The 19,906-nt window shown below is 36.3% G+C and overlaps 1 protein-coding gene across 1 annotated transcript; it reads right to left on the reverse strand.

Moving 5' to 3' along the window:
• Window positions 1-15,934: 15,934 nt before the first annotated feature.
• Window positions 15,935-19,696, reverse strand: LOC113306572 (tetraspanin-19). Its single transcript, XM_026555502.1, has 6 exons — window positions 19,321-19,696; window positions 18,792-18,891; window positions 17,589-17,669; window positions 17,399-17,503; window positions 16,336-16,530; window positions 15,935-16,223 (listed from the first exon to the last, which is right to left on the reverse strand). Exons 1-6 carry the CDS (start codon window positions 19,476-19,478, stop codon window positions 16,221-16,223), a joined length of 642 nt encoding a protein of 213 aa, XP_026411287.1. The 5' UTR covers window positions 19,479-19,696; the 3' UTR covers window positions 15,935-16,220.
• Window positions 19,697-19,906: the final 210 nt, after the last annotated feature.

A 19,906-nucleotide genomic window follows, 5' to 3' on the forward strand; every position in this document is an offset into this window, starting at 1 on the left:
AAACTCATTGATTATAGACTTCTTCTTTATCATCCTTGAGGAAGTAATTCCTTTGGATAGATATACGTTGACTTCTTCTACTGCATTACTTTTAGAAGTGCTTCTAGTTACAGGAGCCATGAAAACGTATGAGAAAAAAGAAGAAGATAAGAAGATTTAAAAAGGTCACATCCTAATCCTTGACACAGTCTTCCACAGTTTAAGGATCCACAAACAATATTGTTAGCATGATATTTAACAAACAAAGATACATACTTGAGCCACAAGATGCAGAGCCTCAATCCTCTCAAGCTAAGAATGAGGACGCAGGCGTCTCCGAGTTCAGTCAGAGACAAAGTGAGCCAGATGCTCCCTTTGCTTGTCAAGGCTTGTTGCAAAAACAAGTTTCCTCCTTCTTCTGATTCTGGAAGTATTGGTTTTGCACGACCTTTGATTATCCATATTCAACATTTGCATGTTCTCTTGTAGTTTAGAAATTCTCTTGTTCCTCTGCTTGAATCTCCAACACGTGTTTTGAACATGATTTGCAATTCCACAAAAAGAACAACCCGGCGAACTTTGTCTCGTTGAAGTGCCTTCTATTTATTACAACTCCTAGCCTTTGTTTTCCCATGACACTTAGGAACATAGTTGTCGATATCTGCAGTCTTGCTCTTAAATCCTAAACCATTGGTGTTTCCAAAGGATTTCTGACCAAATAACATTGCTGAGATTTTATCAGAACTTCCAGATAATCGTTGAAGATCATCTTTGAGAGTATTAATCTCTTTTTCCTTTATAAAAGTGGTCTTGGTGAGTTGATCATTAAGACAATCTATCTCAAGATATTTCACTTGGATTAAAAATTCCATTTTCTTCAATAAAGCTTTTAATTGAAGATTTTCTTGAAGGACCTCTTTGTTCAAGAAATCGAAAATCTCTGTGTCAGACTCAATTTCTGAATCAGATTTTGAGTGTACGGAGGTTTCTGCTGCGAGAGCTGTAACTTCACATTCAACAGACGTATTTAAGACGTCGACACAAGGAGATTTATCTTCCATAGAATCTTTAGAAGCAATAGCTGACAGTGGATGTTTATCACATCTAACGCTCATCTTCATGAAATCCTTGATCCTTTCTGTTAACCATGGTTTATTGAACCGATAACCGGATGAACAAAACTCATCATCCCAAGATAAGTTAGAGGATTTACTTGTCTCGGAAACAACATTGAATGCAAATGTTTGAACAGAATTTGGATCACGAATTGTCACCTGTCCAGAGGCGGTATTCATGGAAGGAGTGTTGAGGTTGTTCCCTCCATTGATGGCATGTTTCTTAGAAATGTATCTCTTATCTTCAAATACAGTTTTTAAGATATCCCAGGCTTCTTTAGACTTAGTGCAAGTAGCCACATAGTACTGAAGATCTGGGGTAACGTCCTGTCTGATAGCACTTAACCCAAAAGAGTTTTGCATTGCAGCAAGAGATTCTTCAGGACTATAACTACCAACATCCTTTGTTATAGATACATCGTCTTTTGTATTAACCGGAGGATAATAGCCGCTAACAATACATACCCAAGTTTGAAAATCACATGCTTGAAGATAAGCACACATTGCAACTTTCCATGCTGAGTAGTTTGAGCCATCAAAGACTGGTGGTACGTTAATAGAGATAGCACCTCTGTCCATAAAGTCAGATCGCTACAAACACGGACTTGTTAGGTGTTAAACGTGTTTTCCTTCTCTGATACCAATTGAAAAAGCGGGGGTCTAACAACACCACCCAATATTTCGCTTAGCAATCTATATGGACTAACTCCGAAATACTTTGCTAGAGAATCAACTAGACAGTCAGACTCAATCTAGATAAAAGTATCTCAAGGAGTTAATATCTCTCTCTTGATTTGATTTTTACTCAAGCTAAAAACAATAGCGAGTCTTTATCAAATACAAGGAATACTTGGACGGTACCAAAGACCAATGTCCAAGGATCAATCAATATCAATCAACAACCAAAGGTTGGATTTCCAATTGATGATCACGACGCACAACCTGTATTATTTCAATTATATAAAATATAATGCGGAAAAGAAATAACACATACACCAGAAATTTTGTTAACGAGGAAACTGCAAATGCAGAAAAACCCCGGGACCTAGTCCAGATTGAATACACACTGTATTAAGCCGCTACAGGCACTAGCCTACTGCAAACTAACTTCGGACTTGACTATAGTTGAACCCCAATCAGTCTCCCACCGATCCAAGGTACAGTTGTACTCCTACGCCTCTGATCCCAGCAGGATACTGCGCACTTGATTCCCTTAGCTGATCTCACCCACAACCAAGAGTTGTTGTAAACCAAAATCACAGACTTGATAATAAACAGATCTGTCCCACACAGAAAAGTCTATAAGAGGATAAATCTGTCTCCCACAGATAAACCCTAAGTTTTTTTCCGTCTTTAGATATAAAATCAAGGTAACAGGAACCAATTGATAATCCGGTCTTATATTCCCGAAGAACAGCCTAGATTAATCAATCACCTCTCTATAAATCCTTCCTGACTACACAAGCGGATTGTCGAGGAATCAAAAACAGTGAGACGAAGATGTTTGTGACTTCTTTATCTTGCCTATCGGAGAACTCTCACGATCTCAAGCCAATCAATCGATTGTACTCGTACGATAGAAGATGCAAGATCAGATCACACAACTACGATAAAGTAGTATCGGTCTGGCTTCACAATCCCAATGAAGTCTTTAAGTCGTTAACCTGATTTTAGAGAAGAAAATTAAAGGTTAATGGATATCGACTCTAGCGGGTGCACTAGTAGCACACAGACGTGTGGGGATTAGTTTTGCACAATGCTAGATGTCTCCTTTATATAGCCTTCAAATCAGGGTTTTGCCTTAGTTACAAAGCAATCCTTATTCACCGTTAGATGAAAACCTGATTTAGATTCAAGCTAATATTTCTCAACCGTTATATCGAAAACTTAGCTTGTCACACACACTCGGGTAGACGTTTACTGGGTTCGTGAAAACCATGCCCAAACGTGTACGTGTATGTTGGTTCAACATAGTAACCCAAAAGGTTAACCATATGAGCATTTCATATTAACATTGTTCTTCTTCACTATAACTAGTTCAATTGACTCAAATGAACTAGTTAAAGAGTTGTTCAATTGCTATGAGATCTTATGTAACTACACAAGACACAATTGAAATAAAGATGATTCGATTCGATTGAATCATCTCATGAACATTATAGCCACGGTTTGCATAAAGCATTCTTTAGTAATTTAATGTTTCATGTTCAGAGCACATCTTTAGATCATAACCTCTTAAGTTCACAAACAAGTTCGCGGACTTAAGTTAATCGGTTGAGTTTTCCAAACTCAGCAGAAATTCTCGGGATGAGAACTTCCGCCAGTTCGTGGACTTAACACACAGACGAGTTTTGGAAGATCCCAGCAGAAATTCTCGGTCGAGAACTTCCGACAGTTCGCGGACTTGGAAAGCCAATTCCACAATCCTCCCGATTTCTCTTGATCAACAAAGTTCGAAAACTTCGGTTCAAGGAATACATGGTTATGTAATCTAAACTCTCATTTCAATCATTGAGACATTCTCAGAGGACGCTATGTAGCCGTTATTTACAGACCAATTCACGTCAGAGCAATTCTCAAAGTGATTGAAACTTTTCATGACTTTCGTCACTAGGTGAAGATAAACTTGATCAAAGCGAAATGCTTTACCAACACACGATTTCGAGATAAAAGATAAGCAATGAATGCTCAGCTCGAAATGTCAAATGTGTATGATCTAGTCTATATAGCATACGACTTTTGTCTCATAAGAAGTAGGAGATAGAAGAGATAGACTTTTGAGAGATAGATAAATTCAAGTCTCCACATACCTTTTTGTTGATGAAGTTCCACGGTTCCTTGTATAGATCTTCGTCGTTGTATGATGAATCGCCATGAAGTCCTTGAGCTCAACTAAACTTTTTTATCCTAGTCCGAGACTTAGCTATATAGGCTAGAAATCAAGACTTATAGTTTTGATCACTAACATTGACAAACATGCTTGAGATAGCAACGCATGCGAGGTTGATCGAGCTATGCTCTAACAAAAAGCAACCTTTTGTGCGTCCTTAGTCTTTGAAGTACATTCTGCTGAAGAAGTTGAAGCAAGAGCCATCTGGGCAGTACTGAAGAAAGCCTTAGAGCAACAGTTAACTCACATCATCATTGAAAGTGATGTGAAATCTCTCATCGACCAATTTTCAGCTGGGAAATTCGAAGGGGATTCGCGTACGGGTGCTATCTTTAAGGATATTCAACTTTTCTCTTCTAAGTTAGTTTCCTGTGTTTTTAGCTTTCAAACTCGTTATTGTAACTTTGTAGCTCATGAGCTTACTCTGTGGGCTAAGAAAAACAATTCTACTATGTACTGGTCTGTCCCTCCTGTTTGGATTCTACCAACAATTGAGGAGGACCATTAGCCTTTTTGAATGCCTTTGTCTATTAAAAAAATAAAAATAAATCAGACTTACAAAGTTTGTGATACAACCATCAAATCTATAATGTCTCTCCCGATTCTTGTCTGATAGCGACAATGCTTCACACCCTCAGAATCCTCCCAAAACCTTCTCCCCCCGATAGGTAGCATCATCTCCACCATAGATTTTGTTTTGGGCGGGCCGTTAGAGAAAACAAGAGGGTCGTTATCATTGTTGTGTGAGTGTGGGGGAAGTATGAGGGAGGAGAGCTTGAAGAATTTTCGATTTTTGTCTAACAAATCTGTTCTTATAAACATTTTGACAATTTTAGAGTTCTAAAAGGACCAGACGACATCATGTGGTCAAACTGTCCAAAGAAATCTACTTTGCATCAGTATGTGTAATAACAATGGGATCTTGATAAGATCCAACATAGATCTTTTTAAAAGAAATAACTATATCAGGTGGCCGAACTAGCCAAATAAGACTAATTTTTATCTACGCATAGCAACAATAATCTTAGTTAGATCTAACCGATTTTTGCTAAGAAAAAGTAAATCTTAGTCATAGTAACTCAGATTATCAAAGTAACAGTAACTAAAGATTTTAAACTAACGTGAACATTTGTCTTTCGAATCGGTATTAAGAGATGTGAATTAGGCATATTTGGGATGATTCGTCATCGGAGTATCGGTAACAGTTGCTGGAGAAGACGATATTGATAACGGATTTGATCTTGTTGTTGATTTTTCTCACTGATGCTAAGGTTGATTTTTTTTTCTCTTTAATACACTCCGCGGGTTAAGGATAGGCCAAAAAAAAAACTACTCTTTTTTCTCAAATCAATATTAATATCTTTACTTATCGATCGCTAGAATCTCTCTAAAATCAGTATTAATATCTTTACTTGTGATGTCAACCAATTGTTATTAAGATGTCTACTGGCAAGGAAATCGACAACTTGATTGGTTTCTTTGTAGAAGTGAGAGATCTTCCACGATTGTGTTTTTCTTCTCTTATGAGTTTACTGAATTCACTTCATTAGTTCTTATCTAACGATGAAAGTAAGCGAGGTCTTATTGCAAGACGGAAATATGTGATCATCACAATCTAAATTTCCCATGGGACAACTTCTTCAAGTATCTAATTTTCTCTATATTTGCAAAGCATTCCAATGAGGTTTTGGTTGTTGACTAATAAGGAAAAGATACACATCCGTAGAATCTATAGAAATATGGATTCTAAGAAATCCATCCCTTATGGCCAATTTAAGACCAAGCTCGACTCCTCGAAGTTCACAGAAAAGAACAGAAATATGAGGTGCACCTCCACTAGCAGTAGAAAGAACATCACCCATATGATTTCTCAAAAGAGCACCAAGACCACACGATTCATCTTTTTTATGACCCATCTGAATTAATCATAACTTTAGACTCTGCCGTTCTCTTCCAAGTACACTCAATGAACTCATCTTTCAAGTAAATGCATTTCATCTTCCATCTTCTCATGAACCATATATGTTGTATCTTATCCTCCATTTCATGACCTTTAGAAGTCATTTTATATCTGACATCCCTTTTATAAGAACCCCCAACTGGTCTTCGAAAATAGATTGATATATAAATATCCTATTGTTCCTTTCCCGCCATACGTAATAAATAAAGTAGTTGAAAACGAGCTTCTTCAAAGTAGTACAAGGATTAGAGCCTTGGAAATTTTCAATAGCCTGTTTAGTCTCATCATTCCCAGATATAGCAAAGATCTAAAGAAATATAATCTCAGCAACAACCCCCTCTAAATAATAGCAGAAAAAGAACAACTAAAGAAGCGATGGTCTCAGTCTCAACAGATTTACCATATAAGACATAAGAATCATCGTCAATGATTCCACACAACTTCAATTTATGTCTACTTTTAAGTATTTTTTGCACATCAAGCCTATCTATAAACAAATGTCTTGGGACGTGATTTGTAAACCAAACTAGACTATGCCAATTAGGAGAAATCATATTCATAGAGATAGTATAATAAGTTTCTTTCACACAAAACTTACCTGAATAAGTCACCTTCCATTTAACTTGATCTTTTTCAAGAATGTTAAATTCATCCAAAAAATCTCATTCACCACCTCGTTAAAATGGTCATCCATGAATACAGGAAAATTTCATTATCCCCCAACAACAAAGTCAGTCACTACACTATTAACATCAAACCCAAAAGTAGAAAGAGTGTCTCAAAATCTAGTCTTGCAGCTTACCTCTAGGATTCCAAGAAACGGTTAGGAAATAAGTGCTAGTACCATCACCAAACACAATACCCCAAATTTTTTTAGCAAACTCTCTATGTTCTAAAATACACCAACACTAAGATGAATGCTGATGCCCCTCCATAATCCAGAAATCATGATCTTTGATCAAATTACATTTCACCCATTCAGTCTATATAGTATCTTTTGCTGATAAATCCCCAACAGGTCGTAGATTCGCAGCAACATTAGAATTCTCAAGATCTTTAACTCAAAGACCACATTCCTCTAAAGTATGACAAATATTAAACCAACTAATAGGGATAAACTTTTTACCAAAATCTGAACCATCCCAAAAGAATCTTTTACATAAGGAATTCAACTTTAATATCTCTTTTAGGTAAAACACTATGCCACTAAATACAATTTTGATAAGGATTAGTCTTCCGCGGAGAACAAGGAATCTGGACTTCCAAGAGCTGATTCTCACTCTGACTTTGTTAATTAAGGGCGGATAATCTTTATAAGACAACCTAATAAAAATGAAAGGTACTATTAAGTATCTCACAGGCAGATCACTAATACTACAATCAAGGGTATGAGCAATCTGATCTAAGGTAGAGTCCTCAACTACAGAATTTAACAAGGAGGTTTTTTGTCTATTAATCTCCAATCTAGAACAAACACCAAACTTCATAATAACGTATTTTAAACTTTCAGCAACAACAACATTACCTTTGAAGAAGACCATACATCACCAGCAGAGCAAAGGTGTATTAAACTAGTCAATTTGCATCTAGGGTGAAACCCAAACTTATTCAGTTGGATTTATTATAATAAAGAAGCACTAAATATCTCCATGACAAACACAAATAAATATGTCGAGAGAGGACATCCCTGTCTTAATCCTCCCATTGCTCCAAAAAAACCATAAGGGGAATCATTAACCAAAATGAAAAACTGGGAAATTGAGATACACAAGTTAATTCGTTCAATAAACTTCGCAGGAAACCCCATCTGTTGAAGAACAAAAAAAAAAAAAAACCTCCCACCTAACAATTACATAGGACTTCTTAAAGTAAATTTTAAAAGCACATCTTGCAGTCATTCTTCTTCTTAGATAATTCCTGACAAGTTCATGTGCCACCATGATATTATCTTGAATCGACATTTTGGAAATAAAGACAGACTGAATCACACTGATGAGAGCAATCAACACCTTCTTCATTATAAATATAAATGAGTATATTGATGCATTTGTAAACCACATTACAATAAAAAATAGGTCGAAAATCAAAAACCATTGTAGGGTTTTCCTTCTTAGCAGTTGGGGTAATGAAGGTACTATTAGTCTCTTTTAAAAGCTTGGATTTATCAAAAAAGTTCTTGATAACAACTACAAAATCCATACCAACAACCTCCCAACTAGCCTAATAAAAATTACTTGAAAACCATCAGGACCTGGAGCTTCGTTTAAACCAATAGTAGCCAAGGCAAGAATAATTTCCTCTCCAGTTCCTAGCTTGACAAGAATATCAATATCATCCTGATGAATGAAAGTGTTAAAACTTAAACCACGAAAAGGGTCTTCACAAAACTCATCCACACCAAGCATAATACTTAATACACTCCTTAGCAATGTTCTTATCCTCAAGCAACAACTCCTGATGATCAAAATAGAAAGTAAGAATGTTATTTCTGGATTGTATTTCCTTGATATAACTATGAAAAATTGACGAATTAGAATCCCCCAACTTAATCCACCTTATACTAGATTGTTTCTTGGCAGGTGACTCATCATACTTAGCCAATTTCACATAAGCCCTTTCTCTAGCAACTAACTCTTGATTTAAAGGATCAGTTTAGAGAAAAGATTGAATATTAGTCATTTTGTCCTTGGCCTCAAAAACCTATTAAATTTTTTTTTTGAACTTTAACGTCTCTACTGCATAATTTCATGTTTCACCCTTTTAAGCTAAGTAACCAACCGCATCATAAGGTCACTGCTAACAGGAAAACTCCACACATGTCTAACCAACCTCAAGAAGTAATCCTCATTAGTTAAGAAATTGAAAACTCTGAAAGGAGATGGCCTATATATCCTTTTTTTCAAAAATAGAAGTCACACAAGAATGGTCTGAAATCCCCGACAGCAGAAATCCCGCCTTAGAATGTTGAAACTGATGAATCTATTCTATATTTACCATAACTTTGTCAATTTTTTTAATCATACCACCTTCAAGCTGGCAAGTCTAGGTATAGAATGTCAGAGAAAGGTAAATCTAATAAGCAAGCTGAATTCACACGCTTAGAAAACACTCTCTATAGTGGTAAGGGAGAACTTCAGCACCACAAATTTTATCAGAAGGATGAAGCAAGAGTCAAAAGCACAAGCAATAATCCGAGGACTAGTGTTAAACCCAACAAAGGAAATAATAGAATTCCATAAAGCATATCTATTAATATAGTAGTTTTTACCATAGACAAAAGTGACAACAAAATTAAGAGAAGAAAAAGTAGCCACATCCAAGAAAATTGCCTGAGCTCTAGAATGAAGATGAGTAACATGCACTACATTAGGATCCTACCCAAACCAAATATGACCATGAGAATCAAGGGAATCATTATTCAAAAAAACCCAAAAGGAACTAAGGTTATTCCTAATCCTACTTTTATTAGACTCATGAACGTGAGATTCAAGGAACCTTAACAAAGAGAGCTCATCATTCCTAATAAGATTTTGATTTCTAGTTATTTGAGAGAATCATTAAGCTCTCTCATCACATTCCAACTAATAATCTTGAACATCATTTAAGTTTAGGAGGAGTTGAAGTACCTTTAGCAGATTTCTTCAACTCTGCACTCTTGGGGAGAAGATTAACATCAACTTCATTAAAAGAAGGGGATTTTAATAAAGTGCCACACTTCCAATTTGCAGTTTAAGAAAATGCCACCGTTTTTTTCAGAGTTTATTTAATGCCACACGTTTGACCTTTTCCATCCAAAAAAATTGTTGCCATCAGTTAGTGCATAGGTGGCATTTATCCATCTTAGTAAAAGACATATACACCCTCAAATCTGTCACCAACTCACCAAACCCATTCCTTATTTTGAACAGTGTAAGTCATTGTCGGTCTGAGTTGGCTGGTTGGATCGGTCATCGTGCTAACCAGAATAAGCCATCGCCGGTACCGAGTTGATTCAACATAACAAAGATTAGATCGAGTTTCAACTGTTTTCTGCGCTTTTCTCAGGCAAATTTCAGCCATTTTCCCTGCAAATTCCTAACATTCATCTATACTTCCATCGCTGCTTCATTCTTTTCAGTTCTCTAACATCCAATAAACTTATCGTGTCCCTGCAATGATTCAATCTAACACAAACACATTCAATTTCTATCTTGAGCCCTAAATTCTTCTCTGCAACCCATAACTCAAACTCAAACACATTCACAACACAATCATCTCACAACACTACTAGGACCATGCCTATGAATCACTACCTCAAATCAAAACCCCTCTTTATCACAGACCCATTCATTCCATGGCAGTGAGCTTAATGTCCATTCGATCAGTCAACAACAACAGGAGCTTCAAATTTGTCTTTCCTTCTGTTAAATCTCAATTCCACCAGTGCTTCCATCTGCATAGACAACACCAACAACATACATTCAAACCCTAAATTCTAAATTGTAATCATGGCTTCATGTCATAACCACCATACTCATCTTATCCATCTCAATTCACTGTCTATAGATACGTCCATAAATTCAACAACAAAACTGCATAACTTAAAAAAAATTCATAGAGAAGAACAATTACCTCAAACTCATTTACTCAAGCACCAGCCAGTTCATCCCAGATAACTTCATAATTCATCTGAGTTCCAAATACAAACTCTAACTATTGAACTTAAGCTAGTCTCCAATCGTAACTCTCAATTCAGATCAAACCCACCTCCAATCAATCATCTAAACCCTCAATTCAGTTCATCCATCAACATCAGTTCTTAACCAACCCTAATTCATTTCCCAAATATTCTATTCTCTCAATCAAACTCAATTCATCCATCAAAATCTTCCAATCTATTCAACCCATCCTTTAATTCCTTCTTATTCACCCTTAATTGAATCTCGAAATTCATTTCAGGAACCCTAATTTCTTCACAATTTCATTAACATCTCAATTCTTCTTCAAGACAATACTACAACTTCAATTTAGCAATAACCCTTTGATCTTCATCTGTTAACATCCCGTTTAGCTTACCAATTCCAACTAAACTCAACATCAAACTCTAACCTTCACAGAAACACTTCGCTTCAACTCAATCGTGGATTCTAACCAAACCCAACTATGAACTCATCAGCACCACACTCGGTTGATTGGTTTCACTAATTTTCTGCAAGGTTTTCTCAACAGAGATTTCATCTCTGGAACGCCGGAGAAAAAGAAGAAGGAGAAGGAAGAGAAGAAAGGAAAGAGAAAGAGAATTCAAGTGTAGTTAGGTAATGTTGCTTCTTGTGACTGATTCAAATCGACCTAATAGTGTGAGTCATTGTCGAGTTTGGACCAAAACGAATTCAAGGGTAGTTAGGTAATGTTGACACGTTGTATTGACTTTTTCAATGATTATAGACCGAGTTAGTGGGCCCTGCCGGAATATCTAACGGTTGTGGCATTTAATAAACTCTGAAAAAAACGGTGGCATTTTCTTGAATCGGGATTTGCAAGTGTGGCAGTTTGTTAAAAATCCCTTAAAAGAATAACCTTTTTTACGAAAATATCCTCTTACATCATAAGTACTCTACTATACTTGAGCATCCCTTATAGTAGAACTGATTAAATTTTTTATGTTATACTCAGGTACCACAACATTGAAATCAGACAACTTATCTAGCAGAATAAATTTGTCACTTAAAAAACTATTTTTATTTTCCCTCATCTGAATAATTGGTACTTCGTGTAACACAGGGCTCTAGAAATCAAGATGCACAACATTAGCGTCTTGCTACATTAAGTCAGCTTTAGCCTTCGTTGAATCTACTCTGTCATCATCTTTATATAAGTGTAAGAACCAGTCTCATTAGAATCTCTTCCTCTCTTATTAGGTTTATAAATCCATTCATCTACATCTACATTAGCCACCACCTTTTTTGGAACCTATTTTTAAATCATTTTAACTGGTTGGTTAACTTTCTTGGCTTAGTAAGCTAGGGTATGACCAAAGACATTACAATCAATACACTCAGGTGCCTTCCAAGGATATTATACTTTCACTCCTAGAGCATCCTTACCATCAATTTCTATAGAAATGGTAGAAGGACAATCACAATCAGTCGTTACTTCCACATAGACCCTTACATAACTCATTCTGGTATGATTCATAGTCTACCTATCCATTATAATAGGCACTCTCACATTACTAGCAATTATACCCAACCCTTTAGCATTCCACATGTAAAGAGGAACCTGCCTCAAGTTTAACCAAATACGAACATACCGCAATTCAACAACATCATGTTCTACATTTTTATATCGTTGTCTGATAAAAAACAGGATACTAGAAATATACATATCACCAAAATCAAGAACACATTTTTATTCTTGAACATCATCACATTCAAACAGGTACATACTCTCACCATTAGTAGTAAATATGAACATTACCTCTAGGTTTCCAAGTCCTAGTAAAATCAGTTCCGACTATATAGAATGGCAATTTCCTACCAACAAGAATCCGACCACCATGTCTTCACATCTACTAATTTCCTTAGTAAACACAATTGTAAAAACTTTAGTGTTCAGCCTCTTACCACCTTTAAAGAGGCGGGGTGGGGCGATTCCATCGCATCATCAAGAGGGATTTCATCACAACCACCAAACACCAAAGACCAGATAGGTTTAGACCCAGAATTCAGAAGGGGGAAACACTCAAAACCAGGAGGAATAAAAGGATCAACAGAGATAAATCCAACAATAGCAGAAGAAAAACCAGGACCAACTTCCCTAAGAGAACCCTATATCATCTGGAAAGAAGAAGATAAAGGCAAATTTTCATGAGATTTCATCAATCATCAAAGAAAAACAGTCAATAAAGATGAAGAACACTCATATCAATAAAGAAATCACAGGAAAGTTGATCGAAGAAATCGGAAGAATTTTTTTTTGACTTTTGGTCAAAATCGCTCGGCCAAAGTCAAGGTCATCTCCACAATAACATACTCTTTTGTCATTTCTAAGGTTGGTGTTGTTCTTGTTGTTACAGTAGTATATTTTTTCATAGAAAATCATGTGCCAACTCTTGACAATCTTCATCAATGAATTAGACATGCAAAAACTCAAATCTAAATCTGAACTAGAATAAGCAAACCCAGACATATTACTGTAATCAAATTAAGGGTGAGATATTTCGAACCCTAGAGAAGAAAACAGTAACAGAAAAAGGAAACATGGTAGAAAAACAATAACGAGGATAATCTAATCCATCAACAAAGTAAACGAGATGCACCATAGAATAAAGTAGAAATGAATAAGAGGGTTTATTGGTAGTGGTCGGCTCACATCTGTTCCCATAGAGATAATCTGAGTCGGCCGCAAAACTTGGGTTTCCGATTTTTTCTTATTGCATAGTTTCAAAGAGAGAGTTTGCATATATGGGTTCCCCTGCCATGTACTTGAGTCTGACTACCCAATTCTACTGTTGAAGTTAATATATACACTTGGTTTACCGTATATGCATCATCGTATCTATATGTGATAACATCAATCCAAGATTTTTAGTTTATCGGTATATTTCTGGGTATCAATTTTGCATATGCTGATACATGTATCCCAAGTTATTCCTTTTGCTTCCTCCTTGAATTTCAGCATTGATATTTCGATGAACCTACAATATTTGATTGTTGTAAGCATTGGTTGTCGAAGTAAGATGATTTCAATAATTTTTGTATGGGTGCTTGTCTATGGTGGGAATTTGGAGAGCCCTCAACAAGGTTGTGTTTGAGAAATATTCTATTAACATCTAGGCGATTGTCGATAATTTTGAAAAAGTCCAGTTGACTTGTGACAGTAATCAACATGTTCAAAGCCTTTCTCAGTCGACTCTTTCCATCCCAACTTCATTAAAATGAATGTGGTCGCAGTTATTGCCAGTGATAGACCGTACGCTGCTGTCGTATCAAGGGATGGAAAGGGTGATGTACTTGGTGCAGGCTCAACAATAGTCAAAACAAAAATCCCCTTAGCTGATGTTAAATTTTCTCCTTTCCTTCACTCTCACTCAACATCGGGTGTTTCAGAATATTGCTCTGGAGGGAGAACAAGTTGTTCACATTTTACAAAGGAAAAACACCTCCGCTAGATGGAGAATTCTTCATTTTACTGATGAGATTGGTTCCAAGAGTCAATACTTTGGGTCATGGTCTCGCGGCATACACGAAACAACACAAAGTCCAAACTTGGTAGACATCTTCTCAAATCCTCTCTGCTATCTTCAGTAAGTTCTCACATCCTCTCTACTATCTTTATTTCTTAAGCTTGCTTTGATGGGCTGTTTTTCTTTTCCTTTCGGCATTTTAGTTCCTTTATTACCCTGCAACTCTGCAAGCAGACGCCCACAAGTATAAAAAAATAATTTTTGTTTTGCCATTATTTATTACATGTTAATTGTATGTACAAAATAACCTTTTTATAAAATCTTTTGAATCAAGATTCAAATTGAGGATAAGTCAGTGTGTATCAATCGCTAACTACTGTGGTAATTCAAGTTTGATATGCCCAATGGTTGAGCATAAATAGATGAGCCGTTACATTTTAATTCGTGAAATCAAATCTGACATTTAAAATTAGATAGCCTAATTGTTGGAGATAAGCCGTTAGATTTTAACTCATAAAATCAAATTTGATGACTCATATTTGATTTGCCCAACAATTGGCATAAAAGGTAGAAATAAAATCAAATTTGATGACTCATATTTGATTTTCCCAACAATTGGGGCACAAGGTAGAATTTCTGTTGCGCCTTAACAATAGGGTGCACCGAACTTGATTTAAGATCCTATTCAAAGGATAAACACTACCTTAAATGAAAGGATTTCACCATGATTTTGTGAAGTTGAATCTTGAATTTGGGTACCATCCGTAAGTATAATAGCAACAAAAAACTCACGACAGCCTATAGAATGCAGATGGAGCGATCCACAATTTCATAGTAGTATTATCGAAGCTAAAGTCAGTTTCACACTTATCCCGTATGGATATGACTGCATATTCCTCTAATTGCCACGTAAATACGGATTACGGGAATCATGTCTCCCAACCAGTAAAATAAAAGTCATCTCGGTTAAATATAATTATTACTCCTTGTTTAGGAGTCCGTAAATCTTCTAAGCACACAACACTAGGAAACATTTCTCCAATTGTCTACTTTTTGTTTGCATGCCTCCATCCAACAACACCTAATTAGTACGAAACAAAGACTTCTTCTAAAGCAAATAAAGGAGTCGCCATTAAAATATTGGAAATGCTTTCTTAATGGACTAAATGCATGTTATGATGTTAGTTTAACAAAAAAGAGAGAAAAAAAAAAGAAAGAAAGAAGAAAAAGTGAAAATAAGACATTGTAATAGTGGGAAGAAGACTTCTTTTTTTGTTTTTAATATGAAAGCCTCAGAGCCCGGTGCTTGCGCAAAGACAATTCTCCAAAACATGTTTTGGCTTGTCTTTCAACTTTTTCAGCTATCTCTTTTGAGTCTTGCAGCGATGGCCTCGAATGAGTAAATCAGTCAAATTTCGGTCTGACATAGTAAGTCAAAGTTTGACTATTTCTGAGTTTTTAATTTCGCCCTTATTTGCATTTGAGTAATGGTAGCCGCAACCTCTTACAAATTAGGAGCAGTGTTTCAAGGATTTGGGCTTAGCTGACTACAATACGCATAAGTGTGGGAGCGGAAGAGAATAAAAGTTCCCAGCTTGATCATAGGAGCATGAAATGAGTTTTGCGGACAGGGTACACTTTAGTAGTGGATCATCTTACAACCGGTAGTTAATATAAGACTTTCATTGGGAATGCCTGTCTACCTATATACATTAGGGCCAGACACATCCAGAAATAAAACAGCTTAATGCCCAAGACTAGAGATAATAGTTCTCGCCCGTGGCTAGATAAGAAACCAAGGAGCAACTGAAATGATAGGAAATCAGCCAACATAATCATAATGATCCAGAATTGAGTAAAAAGTATGTGTCATTTTATACGGTAAAGGAAACAGCTAATGTTTTCTCATACATAAAACAGTAAATACTCGCTATTCTATCCATATATACAATTTTTATAGTAAACATGTGATGCCATCAGAGAACCCCCTCCATTACAAAATATGCTTAGTTGGTCGAGATGACAGTCTTTTGAACGAGCACTGTATCTCGCCGTGATAGTTGTTTAATCCTGTCCATTTTGGAATTATGTTCCCCTTTAATGCCACCACAGTTACTTGATTGACAAAAAAAAAACAGTGCGAGTTAGAGACAAATAAATCCATAAATTTAAAGATTCATACTAAATACTGAAGATATTGGACATTGAAGTTGGAGATGTCATTTACCTTGTCTTGAATTCTTGCATTCCACGAATCACTTTTGGGAGCAAAACGAGGGTCGGCAACAACATATGCAGGGGGGTGAGTGGGATTCTTCAAGAGAGGAAGCCTTGCCGGAGTATAATCATCATCACTATCATAAAATCCTCCTTGGTCTGGGCCCAGAGCTCTGAGAATCATGGACAATAAGATTGATAACCCCTGCGAATGTACAGAAGGGAATAAGCATTTTATATCTCAACTATCTCTACATGAAGAACACCAAATCAAAATAGAAAATATATTCATGCGGTCCTTATGGATGGAATAACCAACATAATGAGTCACTTGACACGGTCAACTACAAATCAAATATCCTGCGTATACTGTGGGAGGGACAATTACATTGATTACAGGGTCAGCTACAGCATTTGTCTACGCAGATGGTATTAACTGAGTAAATACTAACAAGTTTGTTGTTGTCAAATCTTAGGGATCAACTTTAGAGGTTGGAGACAGCAGACGGCGCAGTGCACATAAAAACAGCATATGCCCTATCATAACGAGTCCGAGTCAGAGCCACTTATCATAGCCTCGAAAGGGTAAAAACCAAATGCTTTAACAGCCATATTTTTTTCCTAGACCAAATTATTGAGTACCACAGGCTGTTTAAGTTTAATCTGCTGGTCCTTGGTCAATTCTTCATACTCATAGAATTTACGGGTTAATCTGATTTAATATCCTAACTGGTAAATCATATGAACCTATGTTTACCATTTCTGTTATATATCGTAATCAGGACCAAACTGCCACAAACTGCTAAGAACCTAAACAGCTCATCCGGTTCTAATGTATGATTCTCAGATACTTCAACTGAAAAAGGAAACTACAATTAGAAAATCAGATTGGAGACCTCACGCTTTGCACACCTAATCTGTCACACACACACCTAATCTGTCACACGCATAAACCTAAAGTCTCCAAGTATAAAATAAAATTGACGGTCAAGGGGTTGTGAAGCTCTCATTTTCATAGTTGAGAGAATAACAGAATACAAGGCAATACCGTTAAAAAGAGATATGGCACACACCTGAGCAGCTACAACTGAAATGCCTATCCATTTGCAGATATCAAAGTTTGAGCTCACAAAATGCTTGAAACTATCGAAGCTCCCCGTAGGATCCTCAGGGAAATCCTAGTGTAGGAGCAAAGATGATTAGAACAACACTTAAAACTTTCTTTGTAAATTCTAAAAGGACCAAGAAATAATGACATCATACCTCTTCCCAGTGATGATTCAAAAACACATCTGCGGTCACTGCAGCCTCCAGCAGTACAAGAAAAAAGAGAAATACCATGTACTGCCGACACATTTAAGGATCACAAATAATATTTCTACACACGTCAGAAAGACCCCAAAAAAACTCCGTCAATTAGCATTCCATGCTGTGCATGTCGCAGCAAACAAGATTCTACATTACCATTTATGGTAGACAAATTCGTGAAAGATCATAAACTAGTGACTCACCGTATGAGTATAAATAAACATATCAACCCCAGTAAGAGATCATCATATCATATCAAATTGACAAAGCTCGAGCAAATAATACGAAGTCCATTGCTTCATATCTTTAAACTTTAAAGAGTCCAAACCATTTCAGTTGTTCTGTTTTCCCGACTCTTCAGATATTTCAACTAGCACCAAACAGCCAACGGCACAACCGCACACGTGCTATCATCCTTATCAATAAGCTGGATGAATCCAGATTATTTTTTTTAAAACTGGAATAGGAAACCTCTATACCTCTTTACTGGACTCCTTGAATTCAAACCTCTACACCTCTTAATTCAGCTCAGAACTTATCACAACTTAATGTTAAAATATTATAAGTCATCCATTTAAAAAGCATAGAGGTCTCAAGGTTGATTTCCAAAATCAAACCTGATGTAAAACTACCCCTTTATCTCGCTGCACTCTTCTCACACAACTCAAAACTAAAACAAACATCAAATCAACATTAATTTCTCAGTTGGGACTTGGTACTCCTTTTCCTCAAAAGCTACCACACTAAGTCCCATTCTATACCCCTTACTCTGTTTCCTGGCAGTGTCTGAATGCAAAGAGTAACTTCACATGAATTTCTGTTCCATCAGAATCACTATGAACGCATGCCACGGATGTTAACCTTCATGGTCATGTGATTTTCTAGTACTTGGACAGCTTAAGAAGAATCCATAGTAAAGAGGAAAAACTGTGGTGGTCTTTATCATCCTAAGAAAATCTGTTTCTAATTTACCGTTTCACACACAAAGCAATCACGACATAATCACCAGAGAATTTCCTAGTGTTCTGAAAACCGATGGGTACATAGTTCTTGATGCAGTAACTAACAGTGTCTATACTGTATACAACCCAACACGTGAAAGTAAAAGCCCAATGCAGAAGAGGGAATGATATTTGTAATTAGTCATGTAAAGGATACACAGGAAAGGCAATGTCCATTTGCAGTCTCTGCAGCAATATGACCAGAGCATGTTATCACGCACAAGATGACTCCCAAGCCAAAGGAAGCATAGATAAACCTGTATTCAGTTCAAGAGAACCACTTAGCTCATTTTAACAATAGCAGAACCGAAGTTAAGAGATGTGATAGGAAACAAAAGAATAACAAAATTGCTATAGAAATCAACATTTTGCACAAAACTTAGTTTAAATTGGTCCCAGTTATCAATTTGAACAAAAAAGAAGAGATGTCCCAATTTTAATTTCCTCAAATACTAAAATAAAATCATGATACCTTGCTTACATGCACTGGTAATACCAAACCCCCAGATTTGGAAATCACAATACAAATAATCAATATACAAAGCTTCAATTAAAACTAGTGAACAAATGATACTAAAGGCAAAACAGGTTTATCAGAAAACCTAAAATTACACATTCAATACAAACTAAGAAAAGGGCAAATAAGTAAATGACAAAGCTATTTGGAAGAAAACGTAAGAACTCACCAAGGAACTGGAAAATCAGAATCCCAATGATCCGCGTGTTTTTGCCAAACCCTAAATAACCACAAAGCATATATAATCAAAGCTAATCCAGCCATTCCTATTAGTGAATTCACAATCTTCAAAAGTGATTGAAGACAACTCCTCATTACGCTTGCCATTGAATTCTCCTTCTTCGATAAAATCTAGGGCTTTTGCCAAAACAACACTTCAGTTGATTCAGAAATACAAAAGCCCCAGATTCGTCATAAACTATAATATATAAAAGCTAAAAGGATTTTTATTTGAAAAGTAGGGTTGTCTTTTGGTGCCTATATATGACAGATGGATAAGTTATTTTATAACTGGTATAACTCCAATCTGAAACGGTTCTGTAAATTTGCAACTGAATTTTCGTTGGTTAGCGTTAGTTTTGGCTGTTTATAACCTAAATTTTCTGTAACGTACAACCAATGTAGTCAATATCGGCCGTATCGGCCGATATATCGGGGATATTTCGGATATTGGCCCAGAACGATACGATAAGAAGGATATCGGGGATACGATATTCGCCCGATAATATCGGCCGTATCGGCCGTTTCGGTCAAAT

Source organism: Papaver somniferum, chromosome 1 (genome assembly GCF_003573695.1).
Source record: "Papaver somniferum cultivar HN1 chromosome 1, ASM357369v1, whole genome shotgun sequence".
NCBI classification, from domain to species: Eukaryota; Viridiplantae; Streptophyta; class Magnoliopsida; order Ranunculales; family Papaveraceae; genus Papaver; species Papaver somniferum.

Excerpts from the sequence above, each read along its gene's own strand:
- LOC113306572 (XM_026555502.1), bottom strand. The coding sequence starts at position 19,478 with ATGGCAAGCGTAATGAGGAGTTGTCTTCAATCACTTTTGAAGATTGTG. Across the intron at positions 17,504-17,588 it reads TGAATCATCACTGGGAAGAG|GATTTCCCTGAGGATCCTAC; the intron begins GTATGATGTCAT and ends CTCCTACACTAG. Across the intron at positions 16,531-17,398 it reads TTTCAGTTGTAGCTGCTCAG|GGGTTATCAATCTTATTGTC; the intron begins GTGTGTGCCATA and ends GTACATTCGCAG.